Genomic DNA, 17,166 nt, shown 5'->3' with positions numbered 1-17,166 from the left:
CAGTTGTGTCAGGAACTGGTGGTTTGAAATCCAGACTAATCCACGCCTGATTCATTTTCACAAACGTGAGTCTCTCCACACTTTGGGTGGACAGTCGTGTCCTCCGCGGAGTTACAATACCTCCTGCCGCACTAAACACGCGCTCCGATGCCACGCTACTGGCCGGGCATGACAGCCTTTCAAGGGCAAATTCAGCTAGTTGGGGCCAAAGGTCAAGTTTCGTTGCCCAGTAGTCAAGGGGATTGTCTACCTCGGTTGGCAGGGTGCTGTCCAAGTAGGCCCAAGCCTGTTGTTTGAGCTCCTGCTCCAGGTCCACCTGATGCTGCTGCTGCTGCTGCGGCTGGTTAGTAGTTTCCTCACTGCGCTGGTGAAGAAAGCTACTCATCATCGACTGCAGACTGAGGCAGCCGCTGCTGGTGGAGCTGCCACTGCTCCTACCACCCCACCCCTCCCCTGCTGCCATGCCAGCGGAACGCGAGCGCACAGGGCCCACAGTGTCTGAGGATGGACGATGGCGCACAAAGGCAGAGACCAACTGACTACATAGGTGGTTTTTATAGTACGTAATTTTGGCCTCCCTCTCAGCAGGTGTGAAAAAGGCCACCATTTTGGACCGGTAGCGAGGGTCCAACAAGGTGGACAGCCAAAAGTCATCCCTCTGTCTGATGGTTATTATTCGGCTGTCGCTACGCAAGCAACCGAGCATGCTATGGGCCATTTGTGCCAAGGAATGCGAGGGACTCCCTGCCTCCATCTCCACAGCATACTGCCACGGTGCGTCTGGGTCCTCTGTCTCCTCCTCCTCCTCCTCTACCAGATGCTCCTGCTCCTCCACTCCTGTCCGCTGAGTGGAAAAACCACCCATTTCACTCAATAATTCCTGAGCACAAATGTCCTCCTCTACCTCCTCCTCTTCTTCCTGTCCTGCCCCCACAGGGGTCATGTGGCGTTGAGATCTGTGCGCCACGTCTACCGCACCCTGACCAGCCATTGTTAACAGCATTTGTTCCAGGACGTGCAACAGAGGAATGACGTCGTTCATCCCATAGTCCTGCCGACTCACGAATAGCGTGGCCTCCTCAAAGGGCCTGAGCAAGCGGCAGGTGTCACGCATGAGCTGCCAATGGCTGACATCTAAGTTACACAGGGGAGTACCTTTATCCGCTTGTAACATCAGGAAATCGGTGATGGCCTTTCGCTGCTCGTAAAGGCGGTCTAACATGTGTAGGGTTGAATTCCACCTTGTTGCAACGTCGCAGATCAGGCGATGCTGTGGAATTCCGTTCTGCCGCTGCAGCTCAATGAGGGTGTTCTTTGCGGTGTAGGAATGGCTGAAATGCATGCACAGTTTACGTGACATTTTAAGGATGTCTTGCAGTGGGATGGTGGATTTTAGGAACCGCTTGACAACCAGATTGAACACGTGAGCCATGCATGGCGCATGGCACAACCTTCCTTGACGCAGAGCAGACACCATGTTCTTTCCGTTGTCAGTCAACATGGTTCCGATTTTTAGTTTGCGCGGAGACAGCCATCTGTCGATTTCTCTGTTCATTACACTCAGCAGTTCCTCCCCTGTGTGACTACGTTCGCCAAGGCATACCAGGTGCAGCACAGCGTGACACCGTTGCGCCCTGCACATGTGATATGCCGGTCGGGTAATGGGACTTGGCACGGGGGTGGCGGCTGAGGACACGGCGGAAAAAGAGGTGGTAGAGGCGGACATGCTTGCTGGACCAAGGACGTGCAAACGTGGAGGCAAAAGCGTCGTGACCTGTCCAAGTTGCTGGTGCGGCTGTGCCGGCACCACGTTCACCCAGTGGGCCGTAAATGACATGTACTGTCCCTGACCGTAGTTACAGCTCCACACGTCGGCGCTGCCGTGCACTTTGGCAGAGACCGACATGCTCAAAGACTGGCCCACCATCTCTTCTACATGTGAATGCAGGGCTGGCACTGCCTTTTGGGCAAAGAAATGACGGCTTGGCACTCTCCACCGCGGCGCGGCACAAGCCATCATTTCTCGGAAAGGTGCTGAGTCCACCAGTTGGAAAGGGAGGGACTGCAGCACCAGCAACTTGGACAGGAGGACGTTCAGCTTTTGCACCGTCGGGTGCGTGCTCGCAAACTGTTGTCTCTTGGATACGGATTCCAAGAAAGACTGTTGACGGAATCCGAGAAGAGGAGTAGCAGGAGAAGGAGCATCTGAACGAGCGGAAGATGCCAATGAGCGACAACTCCCCTCAGCAGAGGTGTTGGAGCCTTGACTGGCTGATAGAGGGCGATTGACGACGTCGGGTGACGGAGCAAGTAACGGAGCGGGTGATGGAGCGGGGGCTGGGGCAGGCAGAACCGCCGTATGTTTATCACGGTTTTCCCAGGCCACCGAATGGTGACGCTGCATATGCTGACGCAACGCTGTAGTCCCAACATGGGCCCCCTGGCCACGCTTGCATTTCTGGCCACATAGTCGACATACGGCTACGTTTACTTCCTCGGGCGGCTTGAGGAAAAATTGCCACACCACCGAGTAGGAAACTTTGCCCCCGCTACTCTTCACTGGCTGACTGCTACTTCCTCCGTGCGCACCGGCACCACTACTGGCCGTGGTGGTAGGCTGCAGTGGAGCTGGTGCTCTACTCCGTGGACGTTTGGCTCCACTGACACTGATGCGACCCTGCTGCTGTCTCCTGGGCAACCCACCGACTGTTTTGCTCGCTGCCAAGCTGCCACCCTCTTCTCCTGATGATGCGGAAGAAATTGCCTGATGACGACGAGGCTGCCAAGTGCGATCAACCTCCTCATCATCAAGTAGGGTCTCCGCCTCACTACTAGCCCCCTCGGCTGCGTCTGGGTCAGGAGACAGACCTGTCTCTAGACCGGCTACCGAGCCACTCTCCTCGCCAGTACTTGTTCGCTTGGCTGCTGAAAAGGCCGATGTCTCCCCCCGTTCCTGACCGCCCTCTGTTAGCTCTTCCTCACTGTACAGTGGGGCTGAGCCCACAGCATGCGATACTTCGCTTGGTGAGGGAACAGCAAAGGACAGGGGCAGGTAGAGGACACGTGATTTCAGTGGGCTTGGTCCCGGGCCATGCCAACTAACGGTTGTGTCTGACGTACCCACCGACCGTTGGCTGTAGGTGTCAGAGGTGACCTGGGAAGAGGAAGACGACCGAGCCAACCAATCAATGACGGCAGGGTTGTCGGTGGAGACACGACCGCTGGATGACACCGGGAGCACTGGCCTCTGGCTGCGAATACTGCTGCCTCGACCCCTTCCTCTGCTGCCACGTCTGCTCGCTCCTAAAACATTGCCTCCTCTGCCACTCCTCTGCATGTTGTCTGACATACTATTTAATTCAACGATTAGGTGTCCCTGAGTAACAATTCTCTGGCACGCAGTAACAATTCTGTCTGTCCCTGAGTATGAATTCTGTGGCCCTGAGTAACAATTCTGTGTCTGTGCGAGTAACAATTCTGTGTCTGTGCGAGTAACAATTCTGTGTCTGTGCAAGTAACAATTTTGTGTCTGTGCGAGTAACAATTCTCTGGCACTCAGTAACAATTCTGTCTGTCCCTGAGTAACAATTCTCTGGCACTCAGTAACAATTCTGTCTGTCCCTGAGTAACAATTCTCTGGCACTCAGTAACAATTCTGTCTGTCCCTGAGTAACAATTCTCTGGCACTCAGTAACAATTCTGTCTGTCCCTGAGTAACAATTCTCTGGCACTCAGTAACAATTCTGTCTGTCCCTGAGTAACAATTCTCTGGCACTCAGTAACAATTCTGTCTGTCCCTGAGTAACAATTCTCTGGCACTCAGTAACAATTCTGTCTGTCCCTGAGTATGAATTCTGTGGCCCTGAGTAACAATTCTGTGTCTGCGCGAGTAACAATTCTGTGTCTGTGCAAGTAACAATTTTGTGTCTGTGCGAGTAACAATTCTCTGGCACTCAGTAACAATTCTGTCTGTCCCTGAGTATGAATTCTGTGGCCCTGAGTAACAATTCTGTCTCTGTGCGAGTAACAATTCTGTGTCTGTGCAAGTAACAATTTTGTGTCTGTGAGAGTAACAATTCTCTGGCACTCAGTAACAATTCTGTCTGTCCCTGAGTAAGAATTCTCTGGCACTCAGTAACAATTCTGTCTGTCCCTGAGTATGAATTCTGTGGCCCTGAGTAACAATTGTGTGTCTGTGCAAGTAACAATTCTGTGTCTGTGCAAGTAACAATTTTGTGTCTGTGAGAGTAACAATTCTCTGGCACTCAGTAACAATTCTGTCTGTCCCTGAGTAACAATTCTCTGGCACTCAGTAACAATTCTGTCTGTCCCTGAGTATGAATTCTGTGGCCCTGAGTAACAATTCTGTCTCTGTGCGAGTAACAATTCTGTGTCTGTGCAAGTAACAATTTTGTGTCTGTGAGAGTAACAATTCTCTGGCACTCAGTAACAATTCTGTCTGTCCCTGAGTAAGAATTCTCTGGCACTCAGTAACAATTCTGTCTGTCCCTGAGTAACAATTCTCTGGCACTCAGTAACAATTCTGTCTGTCCCTGAGTAACAATTCTGTCTGTCCCTGAGTATGAATTCTGTGGCCCTGAGTAAGAATTCTCTGGCACTCAGTAACAATTCTGTCTGTCCCTGAGTATGAATTCTGTGGCCCTGAGTAACAATTGTGTGTCTGTGCAAGTAACAATTCTGTGTCTGTGCAAGTAACAATTTTGTGTCTGTGAGAGTAACAATTCTCTGGCACTCAGTAACAATTCTGTCTGTCCCTGAGTAACAATTCTCTGGCACTCAGTAACAATTCTGTCTGTCCCTGAGTATGAATTCTGTGGCCCTGAGTAACAATTCTGTCTCTGTGCGAGTAACAATTCTGTGTCTGTGCAAGTAACAATTTTGTGTCTGTGAGAGTAACAATTCTCTGGCACTCAGTAACAATTCTGTCTGTCCCTGAGTAAGAATTCTCTGGCACTCAGTAACAATTCTGTCTGTCCCTGAGTAACAATTCTCTGGCACTCAGTAACAATTCTGTCTGTCCCTGAGTAACAATTCTGTCTGTCCCTGAGTATGAATTCTGTGGCCCTGAGTAAGAATTCTCTGGCACTCAGTAACAATTCTGTCTGTCCCTGAGTATGAATTCTGTGGCCCTGAGTAACAATTGTGTGTCTGTGCAAGTAACAATTCTGTGTCTGTGCAAGTAACAATTTTGTGTCTGTGAGAGTAACAATTCTCTGGCACTCAGTAACAATTCTGTCTGTCCCTGAGTAACAATTCTCTGGCACTCAGTAACAATTCTGTCTGTCCCTGAGTATGAATTCTGTGGCCCTGAGTAACAATTCTGTCTCTGTGCGAGTAACAATTCTGTGTCTGTGCAAGTAACAATTTTGTGTCTGTGAGAGTAACAATTCTCTGGCACTCAGTAACAATTCTGTCTGTCCCTGAGTAAGAATTCTCTGGCACTCAGTAACAATTCTGTCTGTCCCTGAGTAACAATTCTCTGGCACTCAGTAACAATTCTGTCTGTCCCTGAGTAACAATTCTGTCTGTCCCTGAGTATGAATTCTGTGGCCCTGAGTAAGAATTCTCTGGCACTCAGTAACAATTCTGTCTGTCCCTGAGTATGAATTCTGTGGCCCTGAGTAACAATTGTGTGTCTGTGCAAGTAACAATTCTGTGTCTGTGCAAGTAACAATTTTGTGTCTGTGAGAGTAACAATTCTCTGGCACTCAGTAACAATTCTGTCTGTCCCTGAGTAACAATTCTCTGGCACTCAGTAACAATTCTGTCTGTCCCTGAGTATGAATTCTGTGGCCCTGAGTAACAATTCTGTCTCTGTGCGAGTAACAATTCTGTGTCTGTGCAAGTAACAATTTTGTGTCTGTGAGAGTAACAATTCTCTGGCACTCAGTAACAATTCTGTCTGTCCCTGAGTAAGAATTCTCTGGCACTCAGTAACAATTCTGTCTGTCCCTGAGTAACAATTCTCTGGCACTCAGTAACAATTCTGTCTGTCCCTGAGTAACAATTCTGTCTGTCCCTGAGTATGAATTCTGTGGCCCTGAGTAAGAATTCTCTGGCACTCAGTAACAATTCTGTCTGTCCCTGAGTATGAATTCTGTGGCCCTGAGTAACAATTGTGTGTCTGTGCAAGTAACAATTCTGTGTCTGTGCAAGTAACAATTTTGTGTCTGTGAGAGTAACAATTCTCTGGCACTCAGTAACAATTCTGTCTGTCCCTGAGTAACAATTCTCTGGCACTCAGTAACAATTCTGTCTGTCCCTGAGTATGAATTCTGTGGCCCTGAGTAACAATTCTGTCTCTGTGCGAGTAACAATTCTGTGTCTGTGCAAGTAACAATTTTGTGTCTGTGAGAGTAACAATTCTCTGGCACTCAGTAACAATTCTGTCTGTCCCTGAGTAAGAATTCTCTGGCACTCAGTAACAATTCTGTCTGTCCCTGAGTAACAATTCTCTGGCACTCAGTAACAATTCTGTCTGTCCCTGAGTATGAATTCTGTGGCCCTGAGTAACAATTCTGTGTCTGTGCGAGTAACAATTCTGTGTCTGTGCAAGTAACAATTTTGTGTCTGTGCGAGTAACAATTCTCTGGCACTCAGTAACAATTCTGTCTGTCCCTGAGTAACAATTCTCTGGCACTCAGTAACAATTCTGTCTGTCCCTGAGTAACAATTCTCTGGCACTCAGTAACAATTCTGTCTGTCCCTGAGTAACAATTCTCTGGCACTCAGTAACAATTCTGTCTGTCCCTGAGTAACAATTCTCTGGCACTCAGTAACAATTCTGTCTGTCCCTGAGTAACAATTCTCTGGCACTCAGTAACAATTCTGTCTGTCCCTGAGTAACAATTCTGTCTGTCCCTGAGAATGAATTCTGTGGCCCTGAGTAAGAATTCTCTGGCACTCAGTAACAATTCTGTCTGTCCCTGAGTAACAATTCTCTGGCACTCAGTAACAATTCTGTCTGTCCCTGAGTAAAAATTCTGTGGCCCTAATAACGTTTCTGTGGCCCTAAGTAACAATTCTCTGGCACTGAGTAACAATTCTGTCTGTCCCTGAGTATGAATTCTGTGGCCCTAACTAGCGTTTCTTTGTCCCTAAATAACGATTCTGTGGCCCTCATTAACAAGTCTGTGTCCCTGAGTAATGGTTCTCTGTCCCTAAGTAACTTCTCTCTGTCCCCAATTCTCGTTTCTGTGGCCCTAACTCTGTCCCTGTCCCTAGTACAGAGCGGTCTGCCTCTGTTCAATGACTGCAGGCAAATGAAGATTTCCAAAATGGCCGCTATATATACCTCGACCATTACACAGTGCTGGCTGGCTGGCTGCTGATTGGCTGATGCGATCACATGTCGTTGAGGAATGCATTATGGGGCAGCGCGCCTTGTCTGCGCGCCTTCCCCGACATCCCCGCTCCGTCGCCGCACATGTCAGCCGCCATTTTCTGAAAAATTTCGATTCGCGCGTCCGAATTAGGCTGTTTTTCGGATTCGGCACGAATCGAAATTTTTCCGATATTCGACTCGAATTCCACTTCGGATACTTCGATTCGCTCATCTCTAATTACAACCAATTTCCTACTTTTATTCGCCATGCTGACTTTCCTTCCTCCAGGCACTATGATAAGGCTCATCACGGAAAAGACTTACTAAGCAATTTAGCAAGGATATAAAATCTTTGTTGCATGCAAGACCCACAGACTTATCATTTCCCATGCATTTTAATTATGGCAAAAACAACCTGTGCTGCTCTGCTGCACAAATGATCCACAACCTTTGCTTCTCTATCACCAATAATAACAGAAGCACAAATAGCGCAACTCTCACATTTCCACACATACAGTGGATATAGAAAAGAATCACCCCCCTTTAGAAACATCACATTTTGTTGCTTTGCTGTCTGAAATGAAAACAGATACAGTTTGTGTTTTATCCAGCTGTATTTACTAGTGGTGCACCGAAATGAAAATTCTGGTGCCGAAACAGAAAATTCAAATTGCACTTGGCCGAAAACCGAAACCAAAATGCACAGTTTTTAAAAATATATATATATGTTTTTTGGAAATAAATACACTGATTACAAAAAAAAATTAAATATATACCCCAATGTTTTTGTAAAATATGAAAGGAAGTTACGGCGAGTATATAGATACCAAACATGTCACGCTTTAAAATTGTGCACGCTCGTGGAATGGCGTGAAACTGCGGTACTTAAAAATCTCCATGGGTGATGCTTTAAAAAGGTCTACAGGTTAGAAGTCGAAAGTTACAGATGAGGTCTAGTGCGAGAATTATTGCTCTTGGTCTCGCTCGTAGCAATACCTCACGTGTGTGGGTTGAACACCGTTTACATATGTGGGCATGGCCTACGTATGCATTCACCACTACGTGTGAATACGGGGGGGGGACAGGGGCACGTTAAACTTTTTTTTTTATTTAATGTTTTGGGTTTTTTTGCACTGTCCCTTTAACCACTAGCCTACAGGGCACTTATACCCCCTTCCTGCCCAGGCCAATTTCCAGATTTCAGCACTGTCACACTTTGAATGACAATTGCACGGTCATGCAACACTGTACCCATATGAAATTTTTATCATTTTTTTGTGACAGATAGAGCTTTATTTTGGTGGTATTTAATCACCTCTGGGTTTTTAATTTTTTCTTAAACCAAAAACCACAGAAAATTTTTTAAAAAAAGTTTTTTCTTAGTTTTTGTTATAAAATTTTGTAAATAAGTGATTTTTCTCCTTCACTGATGTGCGATAATGAGGCTGCAGTGATGGGCACTGATAGGCTGCACTGATGGAGACTGATAGGTGGCACTGATGGGCATTGACAGGCATCACTAATAGGCACTGAAAGGCAGCACTGATATATGGCACTGATAGGTGGCACTGACGGGCACTGATAGGTGGCACTGACGGGCACTGATAGGTGGCACTGACGGGCACTGATGGGTGACACCGAAAGGCAGTTCAGATGGGCACTGATATGTGGCATTGATGTGCACTGGTAGACACTGTAATGTGGCATTGATGTGGCACTGATGGGCACTGGCAGGTGGCATGGATGAGCACTGACAGCTGGCACTGCTGGGGCTACACAGATCATCAGTGCCCTGATGATCAGTGTACATGTCCCCTCTGAGGGATGCCGATTACCGGCTCTCCTCTCCTCACGAGCTGTCAGCGTGACAGCTCGTGAGTAGAGAAATGACGATAACCGGCATTTCCCTATTTACTTGCGATCAGCTGTGATTGGATACAGCAGATCACATGACCGAGCCAACATCTTCGGCTCTTTCCGTTGATCGGTGATCCGCTGTGTCCGAGGGACACATGCGCACCGCCGATCAACGTGCTGCGCAGCCGTGCATGTGCAGTTAGAATGGGAGGACGTCATATGACCTGATGATCAGTGTACATGTCCCCTCTGCGGAAAGCCGATTACCGGCTCTCCTCTCGAGCTGTCAGCGTGACAGCTGGAGAGGAGAGAAATGCCGATAACTGGCATTTCCCTGTTTACATGTGATCAGCTGTGATTGGACACAGCTGATCACATGACCGAGCTGACATCTTCGACTCTTTCCGTGATCGACGATCCACTGTGTCCGAGGAACACAGCACACCGCCGATCGCTGCACTGCGCGCTCCTTGAGCCGTGCATGTGCGGTGAGAATGGGAGGACATCATATGATGTCCTCCCAGAAAGAGAGAACCGCCTTGCGGCCGTCATTGTACTATATGGCGGGTGAGAGGCGGTTAAAAAAAATTTTAGCACTTTTATTCCTATCACAAGGAATGCATTCATCCCTTGTGATAGAAATAATTAGTGACAGGTCCTTTTGTAAAGCGTTAGATAAAAAAAAAACAAATGGCCAGAAGTGACACTGTTCGGTCCTCCAAGGGCCTAGAGATGAGAGCCATCTTTCCTTCACTCATCTCTATGCCCAGCACTGGGATCAATGGATTCTCAGGTAAGGCTGAGAACTACCGGGCGGCAGCAACGGGAGGGCGGGCAGTGGCGAGGGGCGGGTTTTTCAGCACCTGTATCGGTGCTTTTTTTTTCCATTTCGGCCAACAGCCAAAAGGGGTGTTTTCAGCCCCCGAAATTTCTGTGCATCCCTATTATTTACTCAACTGCAACTTATAACATCTAAGCGAAAGATATAACACCAACATGTCAAAAAAAAAAATGAAAAAACTGAATCACTGAGTTGGAAAAAAGGATCACCCCTCCTAAAAATAACTTGTAAACTCAATCAGGTGTAGCTAAGCACTTTCTTAATGGTGCACAAAGCCATTTGACTTTCACCTGTGATCAGTTTGATTAGCTCAGCATGAAAAGAGCTTTCCTGGAGCATTTCAGTCCCTGGTAGAGCAACTGAAGCAAACAATTAACTATGGGTGGCAAGGCACTCTCAAAAGATCTCTGGGATAAAGTTCTGGACAGGCACAAGTCAGGACATAGATACAAAAAAATTTCAAAGGCTTTATCAATGCCTAGAAGCACAGTGAAGTCTATTATTAAGAAGAGGAAGGTGTTTTGTACAACGCAGACCCTCCTTGTATCAGGACCTCGCCGAACTGGATGAAAGAGCCGGGAGGAAACTGGTCAGAGAGGCTACTAAGAGGCCTACAGAAACTCTAAAACAGTTGCAGGAATTTATGACAAAGAGTGGTCATGATGTGCATGTGACAACAATATCACAAATTCTCCACAAGTGTGGCTTGTATGGAAGAGTTGCAAAAATGCACCTTGAGTTCTTTTCTATACCCACTGTATATACAGGCAGGTGGGTCACAACTTACGCTTTACTTTCTCATACATTACAGGTGCTGACACATTGCCCTACACTCTCTAATCCATAATGACAAGTGATTATGATCTCACCCTATGCCAACTGTCATAGTAAAGTATAGTATAGTATAACCGCCTTACAAAAATCACATTTTACAACACCAATGTGATACATGTGACTGCAAGCAAGTGGTTAGCTAGCCACGTATTATCTAGGCTCATTCACACCGCTGCATTTCATTATTGTGCACATTACCCCCAACACACAGTAATTCACCTTAAAAACATTGGTGAACTATAACAGCCATTGACATTGGTACCCCAACTCACTTACACAATGTGCCTCCCATGCTCTGCTCCATAATATGTAGTAACACTTCCACACGCTGTGCTGCCAAAAATGCAGAAGGTCTGATTTTTGTTTTGTTGCAATACTTTAGTCAGCCCATTCAAATAAACTGCATGCATCAAACACATTGTAACGTATGGCCCTGGTGTGGAAAGATCCTACGGAGCCAGTCACACCTGCCTAATTAGCTGTGGTGCGTTTAGTGTAGTTACATTATCGTACGTTAAATGACAGCAGCTCATTAATTAAAGTATAATCAAAGGCAAAACTTTTTAGTTTTAAATAGAATGGAGAGGGATTAGAACACCTGTCAGGTTTTCATTGCTGTCTGTACCAGTTAGGGAGATTCGCCCTCCCAATTTGTTCTGTTTACCATGATCACGGAAAGTAAAAGAAAATTCCAAATCTTGGGTTGTCCCCAGAACAGGAATAGTGGAGATATCATCCAGTGGGGACACTAGTTCTGGCAACAACCAGGAAGTTTCCCTTTAGCAGGATTTCCTGTTTTGGCTATGGGATAGGGGGGCTCAAGTTATTTTCCTCTTACAATCTGAGATAAAATACCTATAGCTTTTTTCAACCATTCTTTGGCAATTCGCAAAAAAAAAACTACTAAAATAAAGCAGGAGTTATTCCATCAAAATGTGAGGTATTTTACTCATTAAATCATTCTGTATTTTATCTCAGGATGTCATATCCAGCATAATGGATACAATGGAGAAGGATTAGAACCCCTGTCAGCTTCTATTGCCAATAAAGAGGTAAAACGGTTTAAACCATAGAAACATGTCAACTCACTAAAAAAATACAACTTTGTCATTTTTGGAGATTTCCCTTCATTTCTGTCCCATAGCCAAAACAGGAAGTGAGAGGAAATCCCTGTAAATAAAGGTAATCTCTTGGGGACCCCCCAGGTCACCAAAACTAGTGTCCTCATTGGAAAATTTCCCCTCTATTACGTTTCTAGGAACAACCCAAAATTCTGTATTTTCATTTACTGTAAATAACGGTATACAGGACAAATAGAGAGGGTTAATATCCCTAACGAGGGCACAGACAGCAATATAAACCTGCCAGGGGGTCTAATCCCTCTCCACTCTATCCAAAACTTAAAAAAAAAAAAAAGTTTTGCCTCTAGTTATTCTTTAAAGCGGAGTTCCACTTACCCTATCAAAAAATAAAAGTCAGCAGCTACAAAAACTAGCTGCTGACTTTTAAAAAACAGCCACTTACCTGTCCCTTGGTCCCGTGGTGTGCCCCCCGCAGCCCGTTTCACTGGCCGTGCTGTGTTCCAGGCGCTGGCATCTTCAGTGTGGGCACCCGGCTGTGACAACTTGCGGCTTCACAGCTGGGTACCCACTGCGCATGCGCGAGTAGCGCTGCGCTTCATGAATGGTCCTGTAGTCTTCTGGGACTTGTCACGTGTCCCAAAAGACTATAGGGAGGGAGGACACCTTCCGCTTGGCGATCGGACCGGAGGTGGGAGCGGGTACCTGTCAAATTCGAGTACCCGCTCCCCTGCCCCCCAAAGGTGCCAATCCTTAATGGAGAGTGGGGGAGCAGTCCTTAAAGCGGAACTTCCCCTTTTGGGTGGAGCTCCGCGTTAAGTAAATCAGCCACAATGACTCTGAGTTTTTCCATATTTAGGTTTCTATGCATTACTATTGAAATGGATCCAAAAAAGGTAGAGACTCCTCCAAATTGACTATTATATTTTTATTTTACTTAAATACCTCATGTCTGGACCACGATTTTAGTTTGTGCATTTATTTATTTATTTCCTTTAGTGAATTGACTTTAGTTTTGGGAGTTATTTGCCTCATGTTTGTAGTTTGTAAGGTAAGTACCTCATAAGGTGATAGTGACATTTTCAGCATCTCATGAGATAACTGGAAAAAATGTGTCAAATGATTCAATCATCTCATGATGTCTCAGATAAGATAACTGATCTTAGTGAATTGAGGCCAGGAAGTGAAGAGGACACACGGACAGATTGGTGGGTGCCTCCCCCCCATACACACTGACAGATCGGTGGGTGCTCTCCCCCCATACACACTGACAGATCGGTGGGTGCTCTCCCCCCATACACACTGACAGATCGGTGGGTGCCTCCCCCCCATACAAACTGACAGATCGGTGGGTGCCTCCCTCCCATACACACTGACAGATCGGTGGGTGCCTCCCCCCCATACACACTGACAGATCGGTGGGTGCCTCCCCCCCATACACACTGACAGATCGGTGGGTGCCTCCCCCCCATACACACTGACAGATCGGTGGGTGCCTCCCCCCCATACACACTGACAGATCGGTGGGTGCCTCCCCCCCATACACACTGACAGATCGGTGGGTGCCTCCCCCCCATACACATTGACTGATCGGTGGGTGCCTCCCCCCCATACACATTGACTGATCGGTGGGTGCCTCCCCCCCATACACACTTGACAGATCAGTGGGTGCCTCCCCCCCATACACACTTGACAGATCGTTGGTTGCTTCCCCCCCCCCCCATACACACTGACAGATCGGTGGGTGCTCCCCCCCCATACACACTGACAGATCGGTGGGTGCTCCCCCCCATACACACTGACAGATCGTTGGTTGCTTCCCCCCCCCATACACACTGACAGATCGTTGGTTGCTTCCCCCCCCATACACACTGACAGATCGTTGGTTGCTTCCCCCCCCCCCCCATACACACTGACAGATCGGTGGGTGCCCCCCCCCCATACACACTGACAGATCGGTGGGTGCCCCCCCCCCCCATACACACTGACAGATCGGTGGGTGCTCCCCCCCCATACACACTGACAGATCGGTGGGTGCTCCCCCCCCATACACACTGACAGATCGGTGGGTGCCTCCCCCCCCATACACACTGACAGATCGGTGGGTGCCTCCCCCCCCATACACACTGACAGATCGGTGGGTGCCTCCCCCCCCCATACACACTGACAGATCGGTGGGTGCCTCCCCCCCCATACACACTGACAGATCGGTGGGTGCCTCCCCCCCCATACACACTGACAGATCGGTGGGTGCCTCCCCCCCCATACACACTGACAGATCGGTGGGTGCTCCCCCCCCATACACACTGACAGATCGGTGGGTGCTCCCCCCCCATACACACTGACAGATCGGTGGGTGCTCCCCCCCCATACACACTGACAGATCGGTGGGTGCTCCCCCCCCATACACACTGACAGATCGGTGGGTGCTCCCCCCCATACACACTGACAGATCGGTGGGTGCTCCCCCCCATACACACTGACAGATCGGTGGGTGCTCCCCCCATACACAATGACAGATCAGTACGTGCTCCCCCCCATACACACTGACAGATCGGTAGGTGCTCTCCCCCATACACAACAGATCAGTAGGTGCTCTCCCCATACACAATGACAGATCGGTAGGTGTTCCCCCCCCATACACAATGACAGATCGGTAGGTGTTCCCCCCCATACACAATGACAGATCGGTAGGTGTTCCCCCCCATACACAATGACAGATCGGTAGGTGTTCCCCCCCCATACACAATGACAGATCGGTAGGTGTTCCCCCCCATACACAATGACAGATCGGTAGGTGTTCCCCCCCCATACACAATGACAGATCGGTAGGTGTTCCCCCCCCATACACAATGACAGATCGGTAGGTGTTCCCCCCATACACAATGACAGATCGGTAGGTGTTCCCCCCATACACAATGACAGATCGGTAGGTGTTCCCCCCCATACACAATGACAGATCGGTAGGTGTTCCCCCCTATACACAATGACAGATCGGTAGGTGTTCCCCCCATACACAATGACAGATCAGTAGGTGTTCCCCCCATACACAATGACAGATCGGTAGGTGTTCCCCCCATACACAATGACAGATCGGTAGGTGTTCCCCCCATACACAATGACAGATCGGTAGGTGTTCCCCCCATACACAATGACAGATCGGTAGGTGTTCCCCCCCATACACAATGACAGATCGGTAGGTGTTCCCCCCCATACACAATGACAGATCAGTAGGTGTTCCCCCCATACACAATGACAGATCAGTAGGTGTTCCCCCCATACACGACAGATCGGTAGGTGTTCCCCCCATACACAATGACAGATCGGTAGGTGCTCCCCCACACACTCTCTCGGTGCTCCCCCGGCGTAGACTGTGTTCTCACCGGTTGCTCCGGATCCAGGCCATCATGGCCAGCACCTCGGGCAGTTGCAGGGGGTCAGGCTGGGCCCGGTTGGGGTTGAACTGGTCTGGGAAGTTGCGGTTGATGTCCAGGTTCCTGGCGTTCTCGCGGCCCCCTTTCTGCCCCACGCAGTCCCCCTCCTGGGCCCTGTGGAAGCCGTCCGGGTTGAGGCAGGGCAGGATGTAGATGTCGGTGGTGTTAACGAGGCGGGTGAGGCGAGGGTCCTGGCCGTAGCCCTCCAGCAGCTCCTGGATGAGGTAGACGAGCACCTGACGGGACACCGTCTCATCGCCGTGCATGTTCCCCACGTACTTGAACTTCGGCCGGTCCGGAGGGGCTCCCTGGAGGTCGGCGGTGATCCTCATCACCCACAGCTCCCGGTGCTCCACCGACAGGCCGATGCTGAAGAGGCTGCACAGCGCAGGGTACGCCTGGGCGAGGGACTGGAGACGGGAGCTGAGCTCCTGGTGGTTGTAGTACCGGTCGTACTTCTCCGCGGTGTCCTCTATCTCTTTCTTTATAGAAACCCCGAAGAGTGGGGACACCGCCAGGGTCAGGGCCAGGAAGCACAGACAGCGGCCGGGACTGGACATTCTGCCCCACACACACTCAGCACCTGCCACCATCTCTGTCACCCCCGCCTCCTTACTTCCTGCCTGCTCCTAGCAACCGTCCCACTCACTTGGAGACCGCCACTTCCGAAACACATGCCCCGCTTCCGGCCTGGCTGACTGACACGACAAGAGATTCGGGCTCTGTGCCCCACTTCCGGCTTCCCTTAGTCTTAGACTGGCCATGATACTCAGGTGCCCCCTGCTGGTCACAGTGTTACAGAACCTCTGTAGTTATACTAAATGTATGCCTTGTTCTAGAGATCCTCAAACTTTTCAGGGTATGGCAAAGAAATATATCATATTTACTGTCCCTTCCTTTTCGAAATGAACACAGTGAGAGATTGGTACAGATCATCTCATTACTGTGTTTATTGATAACTGAAGCATAATAAAACTCTGTTTACTATTATAGCGCCCTCATAGTTAGCTAGGGAGCGCTATAGTCCTGATTGATAGAGAGGAGGGCTGAGTAGCAGGTTGGGTGTGATAGCCAGAAGGTCAAATTGTGGTCGGGAGCTGAGAGGCTCTGCAGGCCGGCCCCTCTAGAATTTCCCCTGCATTGGAGCTTTGGAGGAAGACCTAGAGGTAAGTGGGTGGATCTGAGGAGTGGTTGGCTTGCACTCTTGCGGGAGCCGCTCCTTGCCCTGTCACTACATACTGCTCACCGACTGCCCTGCCTCTACATGCTGCTCACCGCCTGCCCTGCCTCTACATGCTGCTCACCGCCTGCCCTGCCTCTACATGCTGCTCACCGCCTGCCCTGCCACTACATGCTGCTCACCGCCTGCCCTGCCACTACATGCTGCTCACCGCCTGCCCTGCCACTACATGCTGCTCACCGCCTGCCCTGCCACTACATGCTGCTCACCGCCTGCCCTGTCACTACATGCTGCTCACCGACTGCCCTGTCTCTACATGCTGCTCACCGCCTGCCCTGTCTCTACATACTGCTCACCGCCTGCCCTGTCTCTACATACTGCTCACCGCCTGCCCTGTCTCTACATACTGCTCACCGCCTGCCCTGTCACTACATACTGCTCAGCGCCTGCCCTGTCACTACATTCTGCTCACCGATTGCCCTGTAACTACATTCTGCTCACCGCCTGCCCTGTCACTACATAGTGCTCACCGATTGCCCTGTCACTACATAGTGCTCACCGATTGCCCTGTCACTACATACTGCTCACCGACTGCC

The 17,166-nt window shown here is 49.2% G+C and overlaps 1 protein-coding gene across 1 annotated transcript in view; it reads right to left on the bottom strand.

Annotated features, from left to right (window-relative positions):
• Positions 1–16,016, bottom strand: part of CPD (carboxypeptidase D) — a 135,964-nt gene extending 119,948 nt beyond the window's left edge. The window contains exon 1 of the mRNA XM_089683053.1: positions 15,340–16,016. Coding sequence (XP_089539179.1) covers positions 15,340–15,983 — 644 coding nt within the window. The 5' untranslated portion in view covers positions 15,984–16,016. The remainder of the gene's footprint in view (positions 1–15,339) is intronic.
• Between the last annotated feature and the right edge of the window lie 1,150 nt (positions 16,017–17,166).

This window comes from Staurois parvus, unplaced genomic scaffold (genome assembly GCF_062004578.1).
Source record: "Staurois parvus isolate SC_StPar_1 unplaced genomic scaffold, SC_StPar_1.0 ptg000299l, whole genome shotgun sequence".
Classification (NCBI taxonomy): domain Eukaryota; kingdom Metazoa; phylum Chordata; class Amphibia; order Anura; family Ranidae; genus Staurois; species Staurois parvus.
The sequence above is the reverse complement of the archived record's forward strand: the minus strand, read 5'-3'. Positions and strand labels throughout refer to the sequence as shown.